We start from the raw sequence: 27,029 nt of genomic DNA on the forward strand, positions 1-27,029 counted from the left end.
GTAACGTTGCAGTGGAAGATAACGAGGTGAGCAGAGCAGGGAGGATTAGCATATAGGGTGCCTAAACTATTTGAATCCTAAAGGTAAAATAGTTGTATTTATTATTCCACAGCTTCGGGAGTCTTCAGTTTATCTGGTGCAATTAAGATCTATCATCGACACGCACCTGAGGTGAGCATTCGGTTGTAGCGGCATTTAAGAGTCATGAAAACACTGTCAGATTATTTAAACTGACTCGTACTTTCTAATATTGTTGTAGGTGGTTTTGTACGGATGTGTTTGTGAATTGGAGATCGAAGTTTTCACAAGAACGCAACTAATAGTTGACGTCGTGTTTACCCACATTCGAGGTGAGCATACTAACACTAAGGTTGGGCTCGTTTAATTTAAAGTTTGCAATGGAAAGCAAACAATAAAATCGGTATCTTTACAGGGTCCGACACAGTAGGAGACACACGATAAATTAACAGAGTTCGCTGGGTGACGGAAACCTTAAAGAGGCAAGTTGGAGTATGTGTACGATAGTACTTGAAATATGTATTAACGTAAAGTGAGTGTGACAACTTCACAACGCACCTAATATAACTTAGGTAACGAGCAGTGTATTCAACCTTTCATAGATGTAAGGGAAAATATAGGAGATCGCTCTCGAGAGCTAGTAGGTGCATGTGCAAGAGGCTTATTAATATAGTGACCATGTTCGATGATGTTGAGTAACTGACACATAGAAGAATGTTGTATACTGTATACTATGTAATCCTGTTTAATATTTGACATGTGCATCTTTTGAATATGCTTCCTTTTCTTTTCTACAGAATACCCCTGATGAAGGGACCACAAGTCCCGAAATGCATTGGGTTTATATCAAAGTGGACCGCATTTGATCATTTATGTATTTGTATTTTGTTTGAATTTATGTTTATGTATTGAATCATCTTTGTAACAATATGATAATCATGTTGATGTATTTGATCTAAGATGCATTAAAATGCTAAACTTGAAAATTGTATAAAGTCGTAGTTGCGTCTTGGAGTCCTAGCAGCCAGATAGGGGCTAGGCCACTTTCATTATTGTATTGTAAATGCTTAGCAGGCATTATTCCAGCATAGCACACATATCGGGTCAGTCTGAGTAGCGTATCACCCAAGTGCACTTTTCACCCACATTCTTTTCCAGGACTTTGGCAGGAAACAGAAGGGGGGAGATTGGACGGTAGTTTTGTGGATCTTTTGGGTCTGCTGATGGTTTCTTGGGTAGGGGCCTGACCTCCGCGTGCTTCCATGAGTCGGGGAAAGGTCTTGTGGTAATGGAGGCATTGAGGATGGTGATGAGTTGGTAGCTGATCTCATTCCTTTCAAGGTTGAAGATTCAGAGGGGGGCCCCTGTGTGGATAGATTTCATCAGGGTGGCGGTTGCTGGTGTTCTGAGTTGTTCCCATGAGGTGATTTCATGGTTGGTGGTCGTGGTCGATGTGTTGCTGAGGATGTCGACTGGTTGGGGTTCGAAGTCTGTGTACATGGTTGCTATCTTGTTGTGGAAGTGGTCGGTGACTCAGTCTCAGGAGTTCTTGTGAGGGATGGCTTGTGTTGTCTGTTGCTGAGTGGCAGGAGAATTCTCTGACTATGCTGAAGAGTTCCATGTTTCGGTTGGTGCTGGTTTTGATGCAGTTTGCGAGGGCCTCCATTTTTGCAGCTCCGAGCCAGCTGTGGTTTCTTATGGAAATGCCAGTGTTCTTGAACCAAATTGCAGTGTCATGAGGGCCCTGCGAGTTTCTCTTCAACTGCCACTTTGCTAAGGATGAACTAGGTCTGTTCTTGGAATTGTCCGATGAACATGGAGATAAAGCTATCCTCATGGCACAAGTGCAAGTCAGAGCTGACCCTGATCACGGTGGCATTGGCCAGCCTCAGTGATAGACACCTGGGTCAACGCTACATCCATTGATTATTCAGAGTCTGACTCCTTCGGCATTGGAACATACTTGCTCTCCGTGCCCATTATGGACTCCCTTGACATCACAAACAATGCCATTGGTACCATAGACAACACCAGTTGTGCCACAGACAAATCCACTGACGCCTCCGCTCACATCTCCTATATTGTAACACTTTTACACAACTTCCTCAGCCCAAATCTTCCAAAAGCTCAAGACGAGAAGCTGAACGACGAATAGAAGAGGGCAGATACTTCTTTGGATATGACTATTAATAAGATCCAAATGATAGTGATGATGGAGATGGCAAACCTGTGTTGAACTCCGATTTTGAGCTCCTCTCACTAACCGTTCTCCCTCAAACAGAAGTTACCTCATATCACAATGTGGGAAGACAGGCAGTAGACATGCTTGATCTGTAGCTTCTATACACTGAGGTCAAACCTAATTTCCTCACAAAGGTCTTTCATGCCAAACCCCTCCTTCCGTTGAATGAAGCCCTCACAAAACCCATTTAGGCCATATGGGAGAAACCAACACTTCAACAGTGGTTTCAATAATGATTGCTTGAAGATATAAGACAGCACCAGAGATCCGGACTTCCTCTCGGCTCATCCATCTGCAGAGTGTTTAGTCATGCAGCCTTTTTGTTCATCTATGATGACTCCAGGATTTTTCTCATGAGCACCATCTGAAAGGGAGTCAAATAAAGTGGAGCAATTCGCTAAGAGCATGGCACTTAAATCATTAAATGCCACTTACCTGTTAAGCGCATATCTAAATGCCCTTCTTGACTCAGCACAGATACTCATTGCCATCTTTTCACCTTTTTTAAATGGTGTACAGACTAATCCATAAATTCATGTTCGGCCCATCTGTGTGACACTTTCTCTGTTCTGCCATCTCGCAAGTCTAGCAGGGCTGCGCAGTTGCTACTGCTAAACATTATTTATTAGCCTTATCGGCTTTCTTATGCCTTTCAGATCAACCATGTGTTGTTAAATCTCCAGTTTTTTAATGAATCCGCAAAGGTTTCATAAACAAGTAACTCCTTCTCCTTTTACTATGCCAAAATGGAATCTCAATTTGGTTTTTACTTACCTAGTGTGCTCCCCCTTGAACCTTTACACAGTTGTCACTTGTGTTTACTGACATTTAAGACTGTTTTCTTAATTGCTGTCACTTCCGCAAGACTAGTAAGGGAATTACAGACCTTGATGATAAAAACCTTTCACGCCCTCCTCCTCCTTCCCTGACCAGCTGGTGTTGAGGGCCACGGCTGACCTTCCTGCCTAAAGAGGCTACTCCTTTCTACAAGGGAAATCCATTACATTTCCTACCTTCCGTCCTCCACCGCATCCAACTAAACAGGAGGAAAGACTCCATGGTCTTGATCCCAACAGAGTGGTCAGCTTTTACCTGGATAGCACACACAAGTTCAGACTGGATGATCAACTCTGTGGGATATTTTGGAAAGATGAAAGGCTATGCAGTTCACAAATTAACCCTGTCAAATAGATAATCCTGTGCATCAAAATCTCCTACACCATAGCACCAGAGTTCCTGCAGAAGGTATTAGAGTTCATTCTACCAGAGCCAACTCTTCTACATGCGCACTGGAGAGAAGAGTGTCTCTGGTGGATATCTGCCAAGTGGCAACATTGTTGTCCCATAACACTTGCAAAATACTATTATGTAGATTCCAAGATGAGGAGAGATGGTCACTTCGCTCGCTGAGTTCTACAGGATTTTTTGGTATGGCCAGCAATAGCCCACCTCTGAGTATGACTGCTTTGGAAATCTATACAAAAGGTGAGCAATCTGCAGGTAGAAGTATCTATCCGATGAACAAGTTACTTATCTCTGGCAGTGAATTATTTTGATGGATTCTCGATCTACCTGCAGATTCCTCATCAGCTCACTTTGTGTGGCTGTATATACCAATAATCCTTTTGTTATGTAATCTTAACATTACTGAAAACTCCACCTATCTGATTAAGATACTGGTTTCGTCCTTTCGCCTCGAAGACATACTAAAAAATGGATGGAACGGATGTCAGCATGCCAACAGGGGCACTTTAGGGCTCTATTGATGTCACAATGGGCTGAGGTAGAGCTGCCACCTGTTACCAGCATGGGCAACTGTTTAAAAGGTTCCAGATCGAGACTGGCACCTGGTTTATTAAAGAGGCGAGGAATCTGCAGGTAGATGCAGTATCCACTAGAAAAAGCGTTACAAATGTAAGTCAGATATTTCAACGGGTCTATAGATCAATACAATAATGCCATTTTATACACTGAACAATGCTTTTACTGTGTGGAGTCGATGATTTTTTGTTTGAATTATTGTGTATGGCTGGTTGGATGTATGAGTTTGATGTTCTATATGGAGTTTTAGTTTGAAAGTACCAACAGGTTCCTTCCTGTAGTTTAGCTACCAATTCCACACTTTTGCACCACTACATCATAAGCTGTCACAACAGATACCTCTTTGAGGACACTCCTTGAACCTGTGTTCTTGGGGGCATGCTTTGACGGGCCTTGGGCAAACTGACCGATTCCTATGTTCATCTCCATTTCTGATGTTGGGACCCAATTATTCTAGATAGAAGAAGGACTTGTGTGCACTCGAAAAGGAGTAGCCGCTCACAGTGGGGTGGAAGGGTCTTCCATCACATAGCCCAAGTCTGTGAGAAAAGTCTGCAAGAGAGGATGCACCTGGTATGGGAGGTCATAAGCAGGGGACCAAACATGTTTAAGTCAAATGCATTTGTAAATACTTGTAAATTAAGATGGCCTGGAAGTGCGACTTTATTTATTTATCGCATTTCAAGGCTGTCTTCATTTACATCCAGCAAGTAAAGTGCATATAAAAATATGGCAACTGTGATTCTTGGTGTGTGGGGTGACGTGAAAGACTTGACTAATTGGCTAAAAAGAAAAGAACCGCATTTTCTGTAAGCATTTTGTTGTATTTTCACAGTTGGCAAGCTGCATATAAAATAATGCACATACCTCAAACGAAAAATACATGCAAATTATTTTTTATTTTTTTGTATTGAAAAATATTGAAACAGCAAGGCAAAGAGATACATTACATATAGTACCAAGTCCAAACGGGTGTGGAAAAGACAATACAACGAAATTAGCAATCAATGTATGGGAGGAGGGGAGGACAGTGGCAAAAACAATGCACATACAACAAAATCGGCAGAATGCGGGGTTAGGGAGAAAGTGGGACATCCAAGTTGTCTATTATAGGCGGTGTACAGATATCTCCACGGTAGCCATTCCAAGTTCCCCGCACTCTACACCACTTCCGGGGTCAGCTTCGGGCCAAGTACACTGTTTTTTCCCTGAACATACACCAATCCATGTTTTCCTTCCATACTTCAACTGTAGGTGGCCTTTGGGATCCCCACAATTGAGCAATGTCTCGCTTGGCAATCATGGCCCCCAGGGTCGCCCACTGTGTCTGAGCTACATTATAATCCGTAGGTTCCCAAATATTCAGCAAACATCGTCTAGCTTCCGGCAAGAGGGCCACCCCGTCACTTCCTTCATTATATCATGTACCCCGCTCCAGAAGGCAGCAACCTCACGACATTCCCAAATAATATGGAGAAATGTCCCTATCTGCCCACATCCTCGCTTACACAGACCCTCCTCAGAAAATCCCATGCGAACCAAACGGGGGCCCGTGACGTATATCCAATGAAAAATCTTAAGTTGAACTAGCCGGAGTCGAGCTGGGATCGCGACCTCCTTGGGAGAGGAGATCGCAGACTGCCAGTCCTCGTCATCTAGCTCAAGGCCGTCACGAGTCCACAAGTCTCGAAGATGCAATAGGAGGTCTGACCTATCATTTATTAATTTTTTGTAGACTAGGGAGATGGTACTATCAGGCATAGAGCCATCCAACAATCTATCTTCGAGCGGGGACGACTCAGGAATTACCTCCCCCACTGGGAAAACCGACCTCAAAGCATGGCGAACCTGGCCATAACGGAAGTACTCTGAATCACCTAATTCAAACTCCTTCTGTAACAACTCAAACGATTTTACCTGATCCTCAACCCAGAGGTCTCCCACCTTACTAATTCCAATGAGGTCCCATTTATCGAAGCCCTTGGTCTTCCATAGTTTGCCGAGTTTATCAGAACCGAAAAGCGGGGTCGCTCGCGTCAAGCGGTCTTTCCATCCCATCAAACTAGTTGCGTCCTGCCACAGACGTACTGCCGTCTTGGTAGGTCCCGACAAAGCCTTAATCACCGATTTAGAGTACAGCGCCCTATAGTAGTTGCCCCCAGGTAACAACCATCTATCCATGGCAAAGGCGGGGTTCAATTCGGGACCATACATACCATGATTAATGGCTCCCAATTGAGACGCGCAATAGTAACGTTTGATATCAGGGAGAGGGATACCCCCGTCATACCACAGGAGCGTCAGTTTAGCGAGCGCAATACGAGGTCTACTGTCCCATATCAATTTCCTTTAAAGACCCTCAACTGCACAGAAATAGCTAGCCGGAACTATATCAAGAGTGTTTTGGAGAGCATAGAGAAAACGAGGTAGTGACATCATTTTAAAGAGGGCTGCACGACCAAGCGGCGAAAGCGGACGCTTACGCCAACCCGCGACATCTTGCTTCAATCTGGACAAGGGTGGGAGGAGATTCCGTTCATACCGAATTGCGGGGCCCAATGAAATATAGATACCTAGGTATTTAAACCCCGTTTGTGCAATCTGGATGGGACAATTATTTGGAAGAAGAGGGACGTCACCTGAAAGAACGTATAAATAAGATTTTGTCCAGTTGATGATGAGGCCTGAGTTCCTGCCAAATGAGTTCAAGACATCACACAATACTATCAATGACTTCCGTGGCGAAGTCAAATACAGTAAGATATCATCTGCATAAAGCGAGATGCGATCTTCAAACTCAGAGGACCACCGAATACCCTTCATCGAGGGCTCCCACCGGATCCACGCGGCGAGGGGCTCGAGGGCTAGGGCGAACAGGAGCGGCGACAAAGGGCAACCTTGACGAGTTCCCCTCCCAAGACCAAACAGAGCAGAGACTCGGCCATTCACAACAATTTGCGCGATGGGGTCCTCATAGAGCAGCCTAACCCAGCCAATAAAACCGGGTCCAAACCCAAACTTAGCCAACGCGGCCCATAAATATGGCCATTCCACGGTATCAAAAGCCATCGTGGCATCCGACGCCGCCAAGATGGCCGGCTCACGCAACGTCGAAGCTCTCGCGAGAACACCATGCAGATGCCAAAGATTCAGGGCGGTGTTTCTATGCAGAATAAAACCGGATTGATCCGGATGTATCAACTCGCTAATAACAGTGATCAATCGGTTAGCCAGTACCTTCGCGAGAATCTTAGGTTCGGCATTTAAAAGAGATATGGGTCGGTACGACGCACACCTATCTCTCGGCTTCCCCTCCTTGTGAATCACCACAATGGTCGCCAAACGCTGATCACGGGGGAGAAAGCCACAGTCCCGAGACTCCAAGAACATATCCCGTAAATAGGGAGCCATCTTGTCAGGCCTCAACTTGTAAAGTTCAATAGGCAGGCCATTGAGACCCATTGCTTTCCCGGACTGCAGGGAACGAATCGCAAGAGCCACCTCATCAGCTGTTATTGCAGCGTCCATTCGTTCCCTATCGACATCAGAGAGATCAGAGAGACATGGCAAAGCAATATCACGCAACAATAGATGTGAGTCCTCCTCTGGCCTGTCCGACACAGAGGAGTACACTGCTTGGAAGTGATCTGCGAAACACTGAACGATCTCTTTGGGGTCCGAGATCCGAGCACCACTAGCTGTCTCAATCACAGGCACCACCCGACTAGCTCTATCCTTCTTATCCAACCGCGCAATCAATTTACCAGCCTTATCCCCCACATCATACAGCCGTCCCTGCTGTTCCCTACTCATGGCCTTAGCCGCGTCAGTAACCAATGCCCTGTACTCAAGTTGTTTAAGCCGTAGTACATGTGTCGTGGCACGGGTGACCCCCGCTCCAGGTCAAGCTCTAAGTCCGCTATCTCTGTCTCGATCTTAACCACCTCCTCATCCCTCCGCTTCTTAACACCCGCTATTAACGACAGGGCCTGACCCCTGAGGACGGTTTTAAAAGCCTCCCAAAGCGATACCACTGACGATACAGAACCCTCGTTTTCCAAAAAATACAGGTCAAGAGATTTTACCAGGGCAGCACGAGTTTTAGGGTTTCGGAGATACCACGGGTTAATCAGGGCTACCCGTCCCTCGGTCTCGGAATACAACTCCATACGAAGCCATAAAGGAGAGTGATCCGAAATTCCCCGAGCCAAATGCTTAACCTCAGTGATAGAAAGAGCCTGTGCAGCCGGTACCAAAACATAATCAATCCTAGAAAGGCTACCATGAGCGCCCGAGAGGAACGTATACTGCCGCTGAGCAGGGTGTAACAATCTCCAGCAATCTACCAGACCCAAAGTGTCGAGGAAATCATGAAGCCAGTTCTGTGCACCTCAGAGGTCCCTGGGTGGGTGCCGATCAACCATACCGGAAACCACTGCGTTAAAATCACCACCTAAAAGCAATGACCCCTCGGGGAGAGCGAGGATAACCCGCCCCAAGTCCGCGAAAGTAGTCGACTGTAGGCCAGGGGGGACATATACAGAAACCAGGGAAAGGGTTCGGCCCTCCCACCTACCCGTGAGAGCGGCATAGCACCCTCTATCATCGAGGACCGTGGAGTCAATCTCCAGTGGGAGAGAATTCTTAATCAGGATACCAACCCCTCTAGAACCCAAGGAAAACCCAGCATGTGCAACCAATCGATACCCCTTCCTATTCATAGCACGACAGGTATTGCCAATCAAGTGCGTCTCCTGAAGAAGGACCACGTCAGGGGAGAGACGCTTCAACAGTTGCAACACCACCCCACGTTTTATCCCATCCCCCAGCCCATTCACATTCCAACTCATTAGTTTCAGCCCCCTACCCCCCATCCCGAAAAAGAAAGAGGATCCAGCCCCGGGAAGAACTCAGCACTTCGATTAAACGAGATATGGACACATTGCCTTGCAAAGAAACACACACACACCCCAACAGAACCCCCCAACCCCCCCACCGACATCCAGTTACAAAACCCTGCACCCCTGCGTAAGACTGAAAAGCCACCCAAACTTGCAGTGTGCCTGTCGCCCCAACATCTAACTAAGCTACGAAAAGAAACTCAGAGGAGGAAAAAGACCCACCACTAGCCCCGCAACCTCCCAAATGTACATCAAATCGCTTGTCAGGATAATCGAACCACAGTTCAAGGCCTTCAGGAGACCCCAAAATACCAAGCAACCGGTGCCTATTCCTGTTCTGTCGGTCGGTCCGCCCTCCGCTCCGCCAGACTGCTCCTCCGATGGATGCTGGTTAGACAGAGTGTCCAGCCAGTTGGCCACCACCGCCGGTCGATCGAAAAAATAAGTCCGCTCCGCATGTTCGATCCTCAGCTTGGCCGGAAAAAGCATAGCATATTTGAGGCCCATGTCACGCAGACGTCTCTTCACCCTCAAGAAACCAAGTCTTTGCCTCTGGACCGCCTGGGTGAAGTCCGGGTAGAAGCTGAAATACATGCAAATTAAACTAATCCTTGGGAACGCCTACTTTAATGTTGTGAAACCTCAGTTTATTAATGTGATCAGTGCAGATGTCTGTTTGGGAGACCAGAGAGACACACAATTGAATCATGGATGGGAAAGTGCGAAATTGTGACTTGTGTATTTATAATGATATGAAATCCCAGCCTGTAACACAAAGCACTGTGAATATGCAAGTTATTATTTAAAAATTGTATTATACACTGTATAAGCAAGGCTGTTGGAATTATGCAGCGGGAAGGACAAAATTATGTGGCAGGATTGACTAATTTGTACGGCGAAAAAAAAGCAAACATATGTATCTTAATGCTGCACTTTTTTCAATAGTGCTACATCTTTATTTTAGCAGTCTTACACATGTTAACACTGTGTGGGCAAATGTTTCACCTCATTATTGCCACATTGACCCCCAAATTCAGCATTAAGCAACTTGGGGAGTAAACCCTCTTAGCAGAGGATAGAGAGGTCCTAGATATGTAAATGTAGTGTACTTGTATAGCGCACAAATCGACCCCAGCTGGGGTATCTCTGCGCTTGTACGAATACTGCTGAGGAACCCTTCCTGGCTTTTCCCTGTGAAGTGCCCACTCCTGGGCACCCCCAAGGTGAAGCCAGGCATCCTAGCGTTGTTGGGGCCGTTGTGGAGATTAAGCAAGCTATTGGCCAGAGTTGCAGAGTGGGACCCATGATTAGAATAGGCACCGAGGCGAGAATTATCAGGTCTGAGGAAATTGAGCCCAAGACCCGCCGAGGCGGGAATTGAACCCTGGTCCCGGGCTAGACCTCTGCATCAGGGTCTGCCGCTCTAACCATTGAGCAACACTTCTCCACAGATATGCCTATAGTGACTGATGAGCTATACATCCCTATTGATAGTTTAAAAGCTGGGATGGCTACAGGCCTGGACTTTATTCCTGCAGAAATTTATAAGATTTTTTCAGGGGCTTTGAAAGGGTTCTTGACTGAACTGTTCCAGGAGATTCAGGATTTGCTTCTTCCGCATGATAATCATTGACTAAAATAGTGGTGTTTCTAAAGAAAAACAACCCCCCTACGGAGTTTGGCTCATACCGCCCCTTCACTCTTATTAATTGTGATTCAAAGATCTACGCTAAATTCTTGGCCACCTGTCTATCTACAGTTATTAAACAGCTTACACCTCCAGGCAAGAATTGGTTTCATCTTCGGCAGGAGCATCACTGACCATATCCGATGGTTAATCACCCTCTTTGATGCGGTTGGTGTGTCTCAAGACCTTACTGTTTTATCCTGTTGGATGCCGAAAAGGCATTTGATACGGTCTCCTGTCTGTTCCTTTGGACAGTAATGTCCTACAAGGGAATCAGTGATGCAAGCCCTCTACCATCTGCCTAGAGCCAGGATCTCTCTCATGGGAGGTAACTCTGATGAGGTGGTCATAGAACGGGGTACCAGGCAAGGGTGTCCCTGCTTCCCCCTGTTATTTGCACTCTATATTGACCCCTTGATCAGGCCAATCCATTGCAATAGTGCAATCAAGCCGATCAAGTTACCTGGGGGGGAGACGAAGATCTCGGCATACGCCGAAGATTTGGCTATTGCTACATCTGCAACTAATATAGCTCTCATAGAGATCGCAAAGGAGGCTAAGAGGTTCTGCAGATATCAGGATATCTATTAAACAGGGACAAACCCCAAGTTATTATCTACAAAGAGGAACTACTTCGGGATGAGCGGGTCACTAAAGAGGCAGCCTATCTCTGAGGTATCATTAGCTCCGATGTCGGAAACACTGTGGAGGCCAATCTTACTCCTTTGACTCAGGAGGCCGAAATGGATTTTGGAAGCTGGAATAATCTAATGCTTTCTCTGATTGTAAGGAGTAATTTAATCAAAATGATCTTTCTCCCCAAAATTCTTTATCTCTTTCGTGCCATCCGGTAACAGTTGGTTTCAAATCCTCGATGGGATGCTGATGAAATTGCTTTGGGCGTATGCGAATCCTTCGCGTTTGCTTGGATTTATGACATTACCCAACAATCACGGATTGTTGGGTAATGTCATATTGTATTAATGTGCAGCAGGACTGCAGCAGCTTGCAGCCCTCCTAGGGAAAGGGGGTGTCTCTCCGGGACAAGATGAGTTGACTCCCTCCGTATAAGAACTTCTTATAGGGGATAATGCGAGCGGCTGTCTTTTCCGGCAAACCAATTTCTGATATTATTAAAAAAAGTCAACTTTAAAGTTCTTTTGTATTTGGGGTAAAATTTGTAAAAAAGCTGGTCTCGGGAGACTTAACTGCTACCCCACTACACTGGATAACTCACTGGTGCCTGATATCTTTCATGATATTCATATGAGAAGATGGGGTTCACATGGAATTTGTACTCTGGCAGATTTGTTTGCGTTTAAGTCTTTTAAGTCTTTCGAGGTGATGTGTCAAGACTTGTTTCAATCTTTATATAACACATGCAAAGATAGTTAAATGGGGGAGGGGGTACCTCAGAGACTAGTTGCCCCAGATGTAGGGAATATGGTACAGATTTTGTCCACATGTCCAGCGCTAGATGTTCTTAACTCCAGGATCAATGGCTTTCTTGTCAATAAATTAGGGATAAATGTCACTCTGTCTCCTAGGTGGATTCCTTTAGGGGTCCATGATTAATTCGTTTTATCCAATGTTGAACGTTTCATGTTGATAGCTATGGCTATCTTTCAGAACTGCTTAACTTCTGCTTGGCTTGACCCTTCCCCCCCCTTGTGTTCCATCAGTGGTTTGCACGCCTAATTTCAATCTATTACCTTGAAAGTGCTATCTATTCACAAAAGAACTTGAAGGTCAGGGAAAAGATGTCGAGAGCTTGGCTTCCTTTTAGCAACTGAGAATTACAAAACGTCACTGGGCTTGGGGGGACACCTGGGGGGACATCTAGGCGAGTTGATATATGTGGGGCTGCCTATGGTATGATCGACCATAGTGAAAGATATTTGTACTGTCTTTTCTTTCTGCTTTCATTTTCTCAATAATTAAGAATTGTATGAATTTGTTATCTCAAGGGAAAATGTCTGTTTGGGGGGCTGGAAGGGGGGGTTGGTTATGTATATTATCAGGGTATAAAATCAAATAAAGAATAAATAAGAAAACAGAAAAGTGACGGCAACCTTTGCTAAGGGCCTTCCACTGCGTGGCAACGTGTGTTATTGCCTTTTAATAACATTTGATCAGCTTGAGCTAGAAACACTTTTTTTTGTTAAAATCTGTAGAATAAGCAGCAAATGGTGGATTATGTGGTAAGTGCAGCAAATCTATAATTATGTGGAAAATGCTGCAACCACAAAATTGCATAGTTTCAATTATCCTGAGTTTAAGATAGGCTGCTAGAAAATGATTTAGCATTTTAGATAAAACATGTACTTTTAAAGAATACCATTTAGAAAAAGGTAATTACACAGTACCTAGTGCAAACACTTTTATAAGTCTATTAAAATGAAGCTTTCTAAAACCCAACACCCTTAGATCACCCCCAAAAAGATAGTGACTTCATAAATTAAAGCCTGTATTCTGTTCCTAACAGCGTTTACATTTGGTGATTTGCCTATAGCAAACATTTACATTCTTTTCAGATTACAGGTACTCTGGTGAGAAGGCCTGTTTCTTCTTTAGTTCTGTACATGGATAGTCTGAAGGAGGTGCCCGAGAAGAAAAGGTGTCATGTGTGGGCTAATTATTTCCGTTACAAATGGAAAGGCACAGCTCTCACACTCAGATCCCTTGAGGAAGGTGAAGATTTGTTTTAATGGCCATCATTACCATTAACGCAGCCGGTGCAGTGGCACTAGGGCAGTGCACCCCAGTTTTAGCTGTGTTACTAGTAAAATGGTGGTGCTTTTGGCCTCATGTGTAGGGGGGATGGGCCAGTTGAGAGAGTGGGCAGAGTAGTAGGTGTCATTTGTGCCACAGATGCAGTTGCCTGGGGACCCATGCTTGTAAGGCATCAACTAAACCCCAATTTGTATTGTTTTACTATCTTTTCTTGCTTACGTTAGGTTAGGGCCCAGTGCAACCAGTGTTGCTTAGGGCCTCGGCCCAATGGGCCAAGAAAAGGGAAAATTGAAGCAGGGGAGACACATAGGCTTAGGCATCAGAGAGATAGCAGAGTGGGGAATGGGGCAAGATGGAGGTCCATTTTTTCAGTAAGGGGCAGAGACGACCACCACATAGCAAGGCAGTCAATCTCTTTCCTGAAGCAGGTGCAATGGCACTGGTGCCCAGGAGTGAGAAGCTCACTGCATAACAGTTATGACTGCCTTAATTTACCAAAGAGAATTGGAGGCTCGCTTTTCTTCCTAGTATTAGAGGTGAGGGCACCCTTGCTGCAAAGTGATGGGCAACATGCCGGTGCTCATTTTATTCTGAAAGGGACAGAGAATCTGTTCTAAGATTGGAGTGATGGCCATGCTACTCAGGGCTGCAGCAGGTGCAGTTGCATTGGGAGTGTGAGGGGCTCACGACACCCCAATTATCAGTTGTCATGCTTTTGCTTGATATTTATGCTCTTTTTTAAGTCTCACATTTAGGGGCCGATTATGATGGCGGACGGACCTGAGTCCGTCCGCCACCATAGAGTAGGAGGGACCGTCCGCAGGGGCTGCGGCGGTCCCTCCGTGCAGATTAGGATGTGACCGCCAGGGTGGCGGTCACATCCTCAATCTTTAACATTGCGGCGGGTGCAGCTTCAAGCTGCACCCGCCGCAATGTTAAAAATGCATACATTGCATTTGTATGCAGCAAGCGGCAGGCACCGCGCGGTGCCTGCCGATTACTGCATACAAATGCAGGGGGGTACCATAGGTACCCCCCATGTGCACCCCCCACCCCCCTTCACCCAGGGGGCCCGCAACGGGCCCCCGCAGTGAAGCTCCGTATGCTTTTCCACGGCGGAAAACCCGCCGTGGAAAAGCATTTCTTTTCAGGCATCCTAATATGGCTGACGGTGTCTGAGAGACACCGTCACCATATTAGTGCTTTTCCGCCGCGGTTGTAAGCCAACCGCGGCGGAAAAGCTGTGGACGGAAACCAGGACCCACCAGCCATCCTAATGTGGCGGTGGGTCTTTGGTGGGTCCGCAGAGGATTTTCCGCATCCTCCGGGCCGGCGGTGGCTTCCGCCGGCCCGGAGGATGCGGAAAATCCTCCATCATAATCGGCCCCTAAGTGTGGATTATCAGCTTCAGAAAAAGTACTCCTGAAATGGTTATCCTGCCCCCTGGACTTGGCCCTGACCATGCCGCTCCCCCATGTACTGGCATAAAGGTTTGAAGGGAACCCTACTTGAAATCATTTTGCTCAGGGGGCTAACTGCAAACAAAGTTTGAAGACCTCTGCATCAGTGTGATAGATATGCCATACGAGAATCCATTTACTATCATGTATCAGCTGAGCTAGTCTATCCATGTGTGGGTCACATGAAGCAGAAGACTGCAACCTCTTAGTGTTCAGGTGACATTACATAAACACGCAGACAAAAAAGCAGGTCTATTCCATGAGCATCCTTTGATTGTGGTGCAGGTAGTGAATATCCGAAGTAACACTTCCAAGGTGCGATCACCAGGGTGACCCACACTGGGTGGTATGCTAACAGCTGGTTTAAACACATGAATCAACTACACTACACCTCCTCCTTCTCTTTCTTCCTGACAGTGGCACACCTGGAACTTTTGGATACTTCAAAAGTATGGTTATTTATTATGCCAATTTGTGTCATTACTCACCATGTTATAGTAACTTTTATAGTAACTTCTAATATCACAGGTACTAACAGCACTATCTATACAATCTCGTACAGACCCTGAAAGCCTCCGTGAAGTGTACCCCCTATGTAGAGCGGTTGAAACACATCAGAAAGGCACATGAGGAGCAATTTTAAGTATCTGAGACAAATAATCCTCTCACAAGGAACAATTTTGATGGTTATCCCAATTTCAGGCATCGTCAACTTGCCCTCATATGGGACTTTTTGTTGTTGCTTTTTCAAACTACATTTTTCTATATGTGGATATTGCAAGATTTGTTTAAGAGCCAAACCCTCACAAAACTCATTGTCTGAAAGTCAATTGTGTACTTGTAATACTTTTATTAATTAGTTCCTACCAGTTTGTAGATGCGCCTATATTGAATACTGACAAATCATTAAAAAAAGAACAAATTGTACAATGCGTTGAAATAGGTCTGGGTGTGGTTAAACTCAATAATCATGGTTAATTAATGACCAGTAAGGGTGTTTATTTTGTAGATTTAAAATGGGTCCCTCTCTCATGAGTCTTATCAGGATCCTCCCCCTAGTAGTCCAGTGCAGAGTAGATCGCTGAGCGTCCCGCAGATTGGACTGAAACGAATTATTGATGGAACAAATCGAGTACCACCAATTTCAGGCAATTGCAGTTTGACTTTCTCTTATTACAGACATGTAGTTAGAGAGCATATGGAAAGCAGCTTTTATGCCATTTGCTCAAACCAGTGGCTTAGCAAGGTCTGGTGGTACATAATGCGGAAAATTTCTGGTCACGCCCGCCTTGACAAAATGGCAAAAATATATTTTGAAAACACATTTTTGCCCTTTTGTCACCCCCCTCAGTTATGACACCCGGGGCGGGCGGCACCCACCGCACCCCCCTTTCTGCGCCACTGGCTCGAACATATCCTTATGTACGTAACCTTGTTTAACTTCATTCAGTTTCAATTAATGTATATAATTATTTTTTTATTTGTATTTAAAACATGTTGCAAGTGTCATATTTTTAGTTTGAGGGTTAGGGGTAGTTGCTTGTGAAATTAAGACAATGTAATTCTTCTTCTCAGACTTTGAAGATATTCTGTCAACTGTGAGCTTCCTGTTGGAAAAGAATCCCAGTGCAGAGTTCTGGACGTCTTACCAAGTCAGAAGGTAAATATATCGAACAGATGCTCTCCCAGTTGCCACTAACTTTATTCACAATGCCCACCAACCATTACAAGGCAGACAGAAGATGTTCATTCTGGTATGTCTGTTCTTCTCTGCAGATGATATACATAATTTTCACACACAGGAGATATAGGTTGCAGAAGTTAAAAAGTGAATTTTCAAACATTCAAAATCAGGGCCGGCGCTAGGCATGGGCAGTGTGGGCAGCTGCCCAGGGCCTCACGTTCAGGGGGCCTCGCGCCCCTGTGAAAGGTCACACTTCCACAGCCCACCACAGGCCCCCTGTCTCACCTGATTACATTACGGGTGGGGGAAGGGACAATTAGAATGGGGGACGGCACAACAGCTGGGCCAGCAATTATGTTGGTTCACAATGTCAGGGGCAGGGCAGCGCCTCGGTTAAGTACCGGCCATTATCGGCCCTTTTTGTGCATTTTGTATCTAGGCAACAGAAGGCCCCTTTGGTTCCAGCACAAGCCAGATACAGGTAAAAGGAGGTGGGTGAGGGGAGGAGGGAGCAGCCTTCGAATCTTTATAGGGCAGAGTCTCATCTTCATTGAATACAGCTAAAGTTTGGTAATAATAATGCCTGTGACATACAGTGATCGATACATTCTTCCTAGCTTGATAAATTAAAAGCAATTAATTCAGTTATGCAGAAACACTATCTGACTCATACTGATCTGACACAGGGGGGCAGTGTTACATACAAAACATAAAAATATTTACAGTTGTCGTTGCCATCTAAGCTAGGTACAGCTACCACTTTATTTTCTGCCCACTATTGAAGAACACCCCTTCAACAGAGGTTTTTTTTTGTTGGTTTTTTTGTACTCTGATGAGCTCTCAGCAGTGTCTTGGGAAGTGCCTTGTTACTGTTTGAAGACCCATGGGAGGGGGCCCCCCTCCCAAGGCCTTCAAGCACTGGATCGAGCTGCAAGGTCATAATGTGGGGGGCCCCTTCCCTGGGCCTTGTAGCCTTTGGTGTCTGTTTCAGAAAGCGCAGCAGGAGTGTAAGTTTTAAGCAGGACTCATTCATATATTGGTGATACATTTGGCAAGTCAGTGAAGGTGGCAATGTATGCCTCTATTGAGCCTGTCCTGGACTACAATATGGTTATCATCTTTGGTGGGCACCGTAGCCATCGGTGGCTTTTGGGCAGGAAGCAGAGACGTGAAAAAGTAAGTGAAGCAAAATCAGTTGCCGTGGAAACCACGTTCATAAGATACTAGTGAGAACGCAACAGCACTTTGCCGTTTAAGTATAGTGGACCTTTAAAAAAAGTGCTCTAAGCTTTAAATTTTGAACTGGGGCTCGCTTTAACATCCTTGGCTACCGTGCTCATTCTCCGCCCACAACAGTTTTCAGCTGTGCCAGAGGTTAATACCTAAGTTTTTAGCATTATTATATGTATCTTTTGGTGACAAACATCCCCGTGATTCAAATACGTGTTCAGTAATATCCAAATTGATCTTTAGTGCTTCAACATCAACCATATAGTTTTAGAATGTAAATATTTTATTTTTTACTAGATAGTTTGAACACCTTACGTCCCAGGTCTGATACCTTGGAGATAAGTATGTGTCTGGATGCTCTCCCATGATTGTGTTGTTTTAGAGCTGGAATTTCGTTGACACAGGCCAAATATACAATGAAGTGTCTCAGTTACATTTAGTGATCTTTGAATCCCTGGAACTGACCAGGGTAGTACTGTCTTCTTGACTCCACATTTTTTCAAGTAAAAACACACCACTGTGATTGGGTTTGCGTATTATGGGTTATAAAAACAAGCATTGGCATAGCCAATATGTCTCGCTTTTGGGACCTTCTAAGTATTTAGTTATGCAGCACAATATCTTTGGTGCAACCACATCAACTGTTGCATGGCTAAACACTTATAAGGTCCCAAAGGCGAGACCTATTGGCTATGCCAATGCTTGGTGTGGTTGTGTGTGTGTGGTTGTGTGTGTGTGGTTGTGTGTGTGGTGTGTGTGTGGTTGTGTGTGTGGTTGTGCGTGTGGTTGTGTGTGTGTGGTTGTGTGTGTGGTTGTGTGTGTGTGGTTGTGTGTGTGTGTGTGTGTGGTTGTGGTTGTGTGTGTGTGGTTGTGGTGTTGTGGTTGTGTGCGTGGTTGTGTGTGTGTGGTTGTGTGTGTGGTTGTGTGTGTGTGCGTGTGGTTGTGTGTGGGTGGGTGTGGTTGTGTGTGTGTGTTTTTGTGTGTTTGTGTGGTTGCGTGTTTGTGTGGTTGCGTGTTTGTGTGGTTGTGTGTGTGTGGTTGTTTGATTGCAATATTTCCTTTTATCTGGATATTTGCTCACCTGTTTTCCATCCCCTCTACTTTTTGTCCGTGTTACTGATATCCACATTAGTTAGCTTCAGTGATGCCAAATAAGTTCAATAGTACTGTGATGTTACTTTCTGTGATGTCACTTCTTGTGACGCAATATTCAATTAGGTGGGCCTCACATCTTCCCTTTCGCCCGGGGCCTCAGAAGGCCTAGGACCGGCCCTGTTCAAAATCTGTAACCATGTTTTCCATTCCCAACATCCAATACATTGGAGAGTAAAGTAAAAACAGTAAGGCATTACTTTTCAGTCACTGAAAACTTTTCTGGTGCTCTTGTTAGCATATACTGTTTGGGCACATGGGAACTCAACCAAAGCATTTGTCAAGTAATGCAAAACAATTACCCATGTTGTAGAACGAATGGGCTCGAGGTTATCATGCCTATACCGTATTGATAATTGTTACCATATGGGATAACACATTGGACTTAGAAATTCAAAAGAAGCTGTGTGATCGGCTTCTGGTGTTGAAAATAGAATCCATATACTATTTGTAAGCCCTGATGAAGCAACAGAAATAATATTCACGTCAGAAAACACGTGTTGGCTCTTAGTACATTTTAGGGCGAGCTTCTGTAAAGCATAAAATTTAATAAATAATAAAAGTTAAAAACGAAATATTTTTAATCTAGCATTACTCTTTTTTTTCTTTTTACTAAAGAACGACTCTATCTGGTCTACTATACATATGCTAGCACTCCTATCCAATATATCTCTTGCCATTATTGTCTTCTGTGACCATCCATTCACACCACTTCCATCTATTACATTAGAAGTAAGTTCACTTCCTTACCCTCTTGAACATAGAGTGATTCATGAGAGTTGTGTGGCGTGACAGATTGTGGACGAAATGCACTTTGAAAACTGTGTTGCTATTAATTTGTAATAGAGACATTGTCAAAAAGGTCCCTGCTGCTGTGAGGTATTCTTGGGAAAGCATTCTAACTGTTTGGCTACTTAAAGTGGCAACATTTAATATTACTCTTTATCTTTCTGTGATCATGTTAGCAAAAGCTAGTATCTATAGAGTTAATAGAATATGAAGGCACATTTCCATTTCATAAGCTGTACAGCGTCTCTGAATACATGTTTTTAAAATTATTGTTAAGGAAAGTTTTTGTATCCTTTACCCTTAGTGCTGACTGGTCAATAGAGGATCTGCTTCATAAATGGGATATGAAGTGCGTCCACATTCCACTGAAGTCCTTTGGTGCTGAAAGTGCTACCTTGGCTGGCTCCGATCTTCCAGGAAGGCACACTGTTCAGATGATCGTGTTAACTGCGTCCCACAGTTCAGTAACACCTATGTAAACTGTTTTTGATAAGTATGGACATATTTCAGATTCAGATGCAGTGTTTCTATAAACTTGACTTAAAAAATGTGAAATAAAATGTATAAGTATGTGTTACAGGAAACACTAGACCTAACTATACCAAAGCAAGGGTTTTTGTGGCATTGATCTCATGTGATTATTTTTAAGTTCTGAATGTTTGTTCCTGTATGGAGTGTTTAACCCCTTCCATGCTTATGACAGAACGGTTCCGTCATGAGCGACGGTTGAGCTGTGCTCATGACAGAACCGTTCCGTCATCGTTCCATTGGCTCAATGGAACGTTCAGCACAGCGCAGGAATCTGCGCCGCGCTGAAGCGGTTAAAACATGCTGGTGGGAAGAGATGGGGAGCATCAAATGTTTATGTAAGCCTCTTGCCCGACAGGTGGACTGATTTTTTACGTGCATCTACAAATACAACAATTAAACTCTTTTTGTCTCCTTCATTTTTATTGACTGAACTGGGGAACTTTACAACATTAACGGGTTAGTTAAAAGAAGATCCATATCTTAACAGTGATTGATGCACTTCTAGCAGAAGCCAAGGATTTGGTAATTGGGTGGCTGGTTATAAACACGAAATTCAGTGTTAGACCTGTCAGCCCTAGGGTGGTCTTTCCCCGTTTTTTTCGCCCATGCCTTGTTTTTTCCACCATCTTTTTCGTTGGACCTAGGTCTCTGGGCGCCTTACCACTGCCAATCAGTGCTAAGGTGCAGGTGCTCTCTCCTACCAACATGGCTGCCACAGGCCCCTGCTACTGCGGAGTGGTCTTTTTAGTAACATACTAGTAGTCAGGAGCTAGCTGGGACATTAGGATACTGTAGCAATGGCATCCCGTCTTTTCTGCCCATAGCCCAGACTGTGGAAGCTCCTGGAACCTTCCGGAATAAGGGAGGGGTTAAACTTTGCCGCCTGACCTAGAGGTATTTAGGGAAAGGAGTGAAACTTGCTTGTCAGTTGGGGCATCACTGGACCTGGGGGAACCTCTGCAGGAGTTTAGGTGGTAGGGCCTAGGGGAGGAACCTACACTACTGGAAGTGACTGGGCCAAGTCACTGCCTTCTCAGCCGAGTGAGGGACTCTACCAAACCCACTGATCTGGCCCAGCATTGGGGAACCCAGGGAACCACTTACAGTGAGCCAAGGGAACCATCCTGGCTCTGACCCACCAACTCAACCCCCCGTTCTACCTATCCCCCCCAAGAAACTGCCTAAGAAGGGCGCAGAAGACATCAAGCGCCAAGAAACACCTGTCTACAGAGAGGACTGCTGGGGGATCAACCAGGTACCAGCGCTGCATCATCCAAGCACTCCCTGCTCGACCTGTGCCCCCCCCCTGTGCTGTCCTGCCTGTTATTTTGCTAAACTGCCTGAACTGCTATCCCCCGAAAGCGCTCTCCTGGTGTGCCCCTCCGAGCGCTGTGGCTATAGAGACTGTTGGGCTCCAAAGCGCTGTAAAACCTAGAGCGCTATATTTGCCAAGCGCCCCCTGCCACTGGGAGCGCTGTGCCCCTTTAAGCGCATTGTGAACTCACCTCCGCAGCCCAGGTCTTCGCTGTGTGCCCCTGTGAAGCGCTGAGCCATGGAGCACTACTGGCTGTCCACGCACTGTTGTGGATCACCACCGCGGCCCGGTGCCGCGTGAAAGAGGTGCCGCTGCTGTCCCCGAGGCCGCTGGAGTGCACTGGGCCCTGCCGTCACCGCAGCGGCCCCGGCGCTTTGCTTGAGACTCTCCCGCTGCTGTCTTCATCGTCGCGGCGGCCTCCGGAGCCAGGAGAGGGCCGCCGTAAGGCCGCAGTAGGCCTCGCCAGGCCTGGGAGGCCGTGAACACCCTCCTCACGTGACCGTGGCGCCCGGCCGCGTCATCGGCCGCACCCCCACCCTTGTTGCACCGCCATTGGCCTTCCCTGCCGCACCCCCTTGCCGGCCGCACTGTGATTGGCGGCCGGCGTTACATCTGCCCGGAGCCGCCTCCGATTGGGCCCGACGCCGGGTGAAGCCCCGGAAGCCCTAGGACCAACCCTTCACATCGGCGAGGGGGATCCCGGGCAAAGGAGAGCCTCCGATCGGCCCTGTGCCCGCCAGGTGCCCCGCCAAGGTGCTGAAGAGCTGCGGGGAGCCCCCGCAATCCCATGGGTCCCGCGTGGGATCGGAGACCAAGGTAACTCCCCGTGGAGGAGGGCGGAAGGTCGGGGAGAAGAGCGCCCCTCCCCCGCCCCTCCTCCCCCCCCCCCCCCCCCCCAGGGAGCAGAAAGGGAGCCCCGTGGCCGCCCCTCCCCTCGGCTCGGGGGGAAACTGTAGTTGGGCCCCTGATGACTGTTTGGCAGAAAGGGTAACCCCTGGCTAGGGGACTGTGCTCAATAGACTGCCTTAAGCAGGAGCTGAGTGATAATATTGAGGTGCCCTGCTCGCAAAGGTTCCTATGTTGGATGATTCTGGAATACTGTTTTATTGATCTTGCTTACGCCAATGCTAATGCTAGGCCTGTCTAATGAAATGTTGATTGATTTCTAAAGGAATGTTATTGCATATGTTTATCCAAAGGAGGAATACATGAGTTTCAAAGGAGTGATTGCACTTATGGCTATACAATGAAATGTTGCCTAAGTTTCCAGGGAATGGTGTTACTCTGCTTCTCTAATGTAATTTTGCCTAATGAATTGATGCTAAATTGAGGATAATGAATTACCTATCAACAATGAGATTAATCTAGATAAAAGCATATTGATTTTAAACGACCAGCTGGTGTGGTGTCATTTATTGTGTGCGATCCCTGTCTCAGTGCGAGTGTGTGCTGCACTTCTACTTTACACCTAGGTTTCGGGTGCCTTCCTGCTCGCGCCAAGCTACCCCCGTAGAATTGGTGACCCCAGTTCTCACACTCAGAAATTGGAAAAAGCAAATTGACACTATTGTGCTTCACTTTTCGATGTAATCCTGTAGAGGACCAGTGAAACCCAGGAGTATGTGAATTTTAAGGTATTTTGAGACTGTCTTGCCTTAGTAGAGTTGTTACTCAGCATTTTTTTCTACAATATTGCTCAATAAATCTAGCTTAACCATAATGTTAGTCAATGTTCTACAGTGAGTGCAAAGAACCTGTGCAGGGGGTGATCTCCTGTGTTAAGGAAACCTGAACTGACCAGATGCTGCAGAGCTTCAGAACTGCAGAGTGGAACATTAGTCCTCCATAGTCTTCCCACAGTTTGATTTTGTGAGTTTTAGACAGTGTTCCACCGGATTTCCCTTGGAAGGTAAACCAAGAGGAATGAGCAAAGAATTAGAATTAGATGCATTTCTTTGTGTGGCAGAAACATTTAGCCAGTCGAGAAAAGTGCTTTTAATGGTTTCAGGGAGTTCAGCAGCAGCCAACAGTGACCACTTCATTTGTTTTAATTGAATGTGTACGGCAACGTTGTTTTCATAGAGTGAGACCTGGATTTCACCATCTAGGCAATGGTGGCCACCTAAGTTATTTTATTTTTTGTTTTATTGCAACAGTATGTTTGGGAACATATGTGTTATTTTTATATACATAGACTAGGATTTCACCAGTTAGCAATTTATTTATTTTATGATTAAGATAAATGGGAAAGTAATGGAAATTATGGTTTGACCCCAGGGAAGTTGTGGACGATTTTATCACAAAATGTGTGTGGTCGAAGGAGAAAAAACTACACAAAGTGTTTGCGAACACAATTAGCTAAATGTGTCATTCATTTAAGATGGTTGCATGTATGCCTGGCTCCCTTGAGTTTTGCGTGAGGAAATGTAATGTCAAAGTGTATGTAGGAGGCAGAGGAAAGTTGATATTCATATGGCTCAAGCAAATAGGGACCTCTTCACTGTTTTGGGGGCTCTTTCAGAAAAACTTTAAATTTATTATCCATGTTCAGCGCGCCTACGCCCTCTTATGACAGTTTACAGGCAGTGCCATCTGAAGAATTATTGGGGCCTTGAGAAAAACATATTTTGGGGACCCCTGTTTAATCAATTTATACTTAATAGGGAGTATAAATCACACATTTCCAAATGTAATTACCAACACCAATTCCTGGTTAAGCAAGAAGGCCTACAATTTGCAAAAGTCATCGACTTACAAGAACCACAGTTATAGTTCGTCAATGGAGAGACTTAAAAGCCAGTGGACTTAAAAACTAGAAAGGCATTAAGATTTCTTTTTTTGTAATGCCATTTGTTTAAGATAGACGTGGTTTTATTGCAGGATTTTCAGGAACATTTTATATTAATTGTACACGTTTATTAAACATCTAACTACTTTACACCTTTTTGAGATATAGCTAGTTGGAAGCAACACAAATGTCAAGAATTCTGAATTAAAGAAGCTGAGCTTTGTTTATATAAGGCTGATCATACACATTCTAGCTTTTATCAGAAAAGGAATGTCTCCAGTTATACATATCTCAATATAGGCTCAAGTGAGTTTACAGAGAAAGGAAAAAAATAAAAGACACAGGTCGTTGGCAACAGAAAATATGTTTACTTAGAATACGGCGTGGAGACATCCGGCCCAGCAGGACTGAAGACTATGAATTTGCTACATGCAGGCAGCCTCTTTTTAAATACTCACAAATCATGCTGACTTCATACATATCTTCTAAAAAAGCAATAACAAGTCACAGAATAATATGAGTCAATGATTTACTTCCGCGTAAACACCACACCACCTGCATCCTTGAACTCGTGTCCTCTCCTCTCTTTTATCCTTAATATTCTTATCCTTTAACCTCTCCTTCCTGAGTGTGTTTTTGTTCTGCTGTTACTCAGGTTTTCTTATCTTGCTTTCTATACTGTTGACTAAAACTACAGGATTCAAGCTGAGCCACAAGTGCAGGCAGCAGTTGTCCGTCACAGACATACAAGAAGAGGTCACGTTAAAAGCAGTGGTCCCGAAGCCACGTGGATTGGCCCACTCTTGCCACACAAAGTCAGATTTAAAAAAAAAAAAAAAAAATAGAGGCTATGCTACAAATGTTCATGACACTGCCGGTGTTGTGTAATATCTGGTATCCCCTTGGGATCGTGTATCCCCTTCACTTCGGCCGTCTTCGGAGAATTAACTCAGCCCGGGCAGGATCAGACAGAAGCAGTCGATCTCTGCTCGGGCTGAGCACGGGGATACACGATTTCATGGGATACCAGACAGCTCAAGCTATAAATTAACGTGTTTCTCTGAATACTGGAGCCACTGCTGCACGAGAGACAGGAAGCAAATCGAAACGTACAAAGCACGAAAGGTTAAATAAATGTCGAAGTGAAAGAATGGAATGCTTATTTTCCAAGCAAATCGCAACAAGAATGGAATGCTTATTTTCCAAGCAAATCGCAACAAGTACAAAGAAAGAAAGGTGAAATAAATGAAAATTAAATAAATGCACGGAGTCACAGTCAAAGAATGGATTTTTTTTGTGGCAAGTAGTACAAAGAAGGAAGCACTGAAATAAATGAAAATTAAATAAATACATGCACGAGTCCGAGTGAAAGAAGGGAATTTTTATTTTTTGAAGCAAGTTGCAAGTAGTACAAAGAAGGAAGCGTGAAATAAATTAAAATTAAACACATTAACGGAGTCAGAGTGGAAGAAAGGATTTTTTATTTTTTAAACAAATCGCAAGTAGTACAAAGAAGGAAAAGTGAAATTGTGAAAATTAAACATATGCACAGAGTCGGAGTGATGGAATCACATTGTAATTTAAAACATGAGGAGAGAGAATGACAGAAAAGGTTTTAGATTGCTATGTATGACATTCTCATAAATTCAGTGTAATTATGAGTGACATTTCAATAACCATCAATCAATCAATCAATAATTTGTAAAGTGCACCACTCACCTGTGAGAGTCTCAAGGCGCTGGGAGGGAGATAGAGGGCTGGGGGGTTGCTACTGCTCGAACAGCCAGGTTTTGAGGCTTCTCCTGAAGGTCAGTAGGTTCTGGGTCTGCCGTAGGTCGATGGGGAGGGTGTTCCATATCTTGGCGACTAGGTGGGAGAACAATCTTCCGCCGGTGGTCATTCTTCGGATGCGTGGGATGGTGGCAAGGGCGAGGTCAGCGGAGCGGAGCTGGCGGTACGGGGTGCAGAAGGTGAGTTGTGTGTTGAGATACGCTGGGCCGGCGTTGTGGAGGGCCTTATGGGCGTGGGTGAGGAGCCTGAAGGATATCCTCTTGTTGACGTGGAGCCAGTGTAGGTCTCTCAGGTGTTTTGTGATGTGGCAGGGGATGTCGAGGATGAGGTGTGCAGAGGCGTTCTGTATGCGTTGGAGTCGCATCTGGAGTTTGGCCGGGGCTCCTGCTTAGAGTGCGTTGGCGTAGTCCAGTTTGCTGCTGACGAGGGCCTGGGTGACCGTCCTTCTGGTCTCGGTGGGGATCCATTTGTAGATATTGTGGAACATATGGAGGGTGTTGAAGCAGGAGGAAGAGACAGTGTTGATTTGCTTGGTCATTGATAGCGATGAGTCTAGGATGATTCCCAGGTTGCGTGCGTGGTCGGTGGGTTTCGGTGCGGCTCCCAGTTTTGCCAGCCAACGGAGTCATCCCAGGCGGAGGGAGTGGATCCGAGGATGAGGACCTCCGTCTTGTCCGAGTTCAGCTTCAGGCAGCTGTTCTTCATCCATTCGGCGACGGCCTTCATTCCCTTGTGGAGGTTGGTTTTGGCTGTGGTGGGGTCATTGGTGATGGAGAGGATCAGCTGGGTGTCATCGGTGTATGAGATGATGTTGAAGTGAAGTGGTGGAATCGGACGATGTTGGTGAGCAGTGCCATGTAGACTTTGAAGAGTGTCGGGGTGAGTGA

The 27,029-nt window shown here is 45.4% G+C and overlaps 1 protein-coding gene across 4 annotated transcripts in view; it reads left to right on the forward strand.

The window, feature by feature from the left end:
* The window catches only part of METTL23 (methyltransferase 23, arginine), a 142,584-nt gene extending 119,628 nt beyond the window's left edge, over positions 1-22,956 (forward strand). For 3 of the 4 annotated variants that reach the window (XM_078654613.1, XM_078654616.1, XM_078654612.1), the window contains exons 4-6: positions 16,438-16,522; positions 20,022-20,393; positions 20,536-22,956. In XM_078654613.1, coding sequence (XP_078510739.1) covers positions 16,438-16,522; positions 20,022-20,196 — 260 coding nt within the window. In that variant the 3' untranslated portion in view covers positions 20,197-20,393; positions 20,536-22,956. Of the gene's footprint in view, positions 1-16,437; positions 16,523-19,546; positions 19,678-20,021; positions 20,394-20,535 lie in introns of those variants that run through there. The other variant, XM_078654615.1, reaches the window with a different exon arrangement.
* The last annotated feature ends 4,073 nt before the right edge of the window (positions 22,957-27,029 follow it).

The sequence above is a fragment of the Lissotriton helveticus genome, chromosome 7, assembly GCF_964261635.1.
Source record: "Lissotriton helveticus chromosome 7, aLisHel1.1, whole genome shotgun sequence".
Classification (NCBI taxonomy): Eukaryota; Metazoa; Chordata; class Amphibia; order Caudata; family Salamandridae; genus Lissotriton; species Lissotriton helveticus.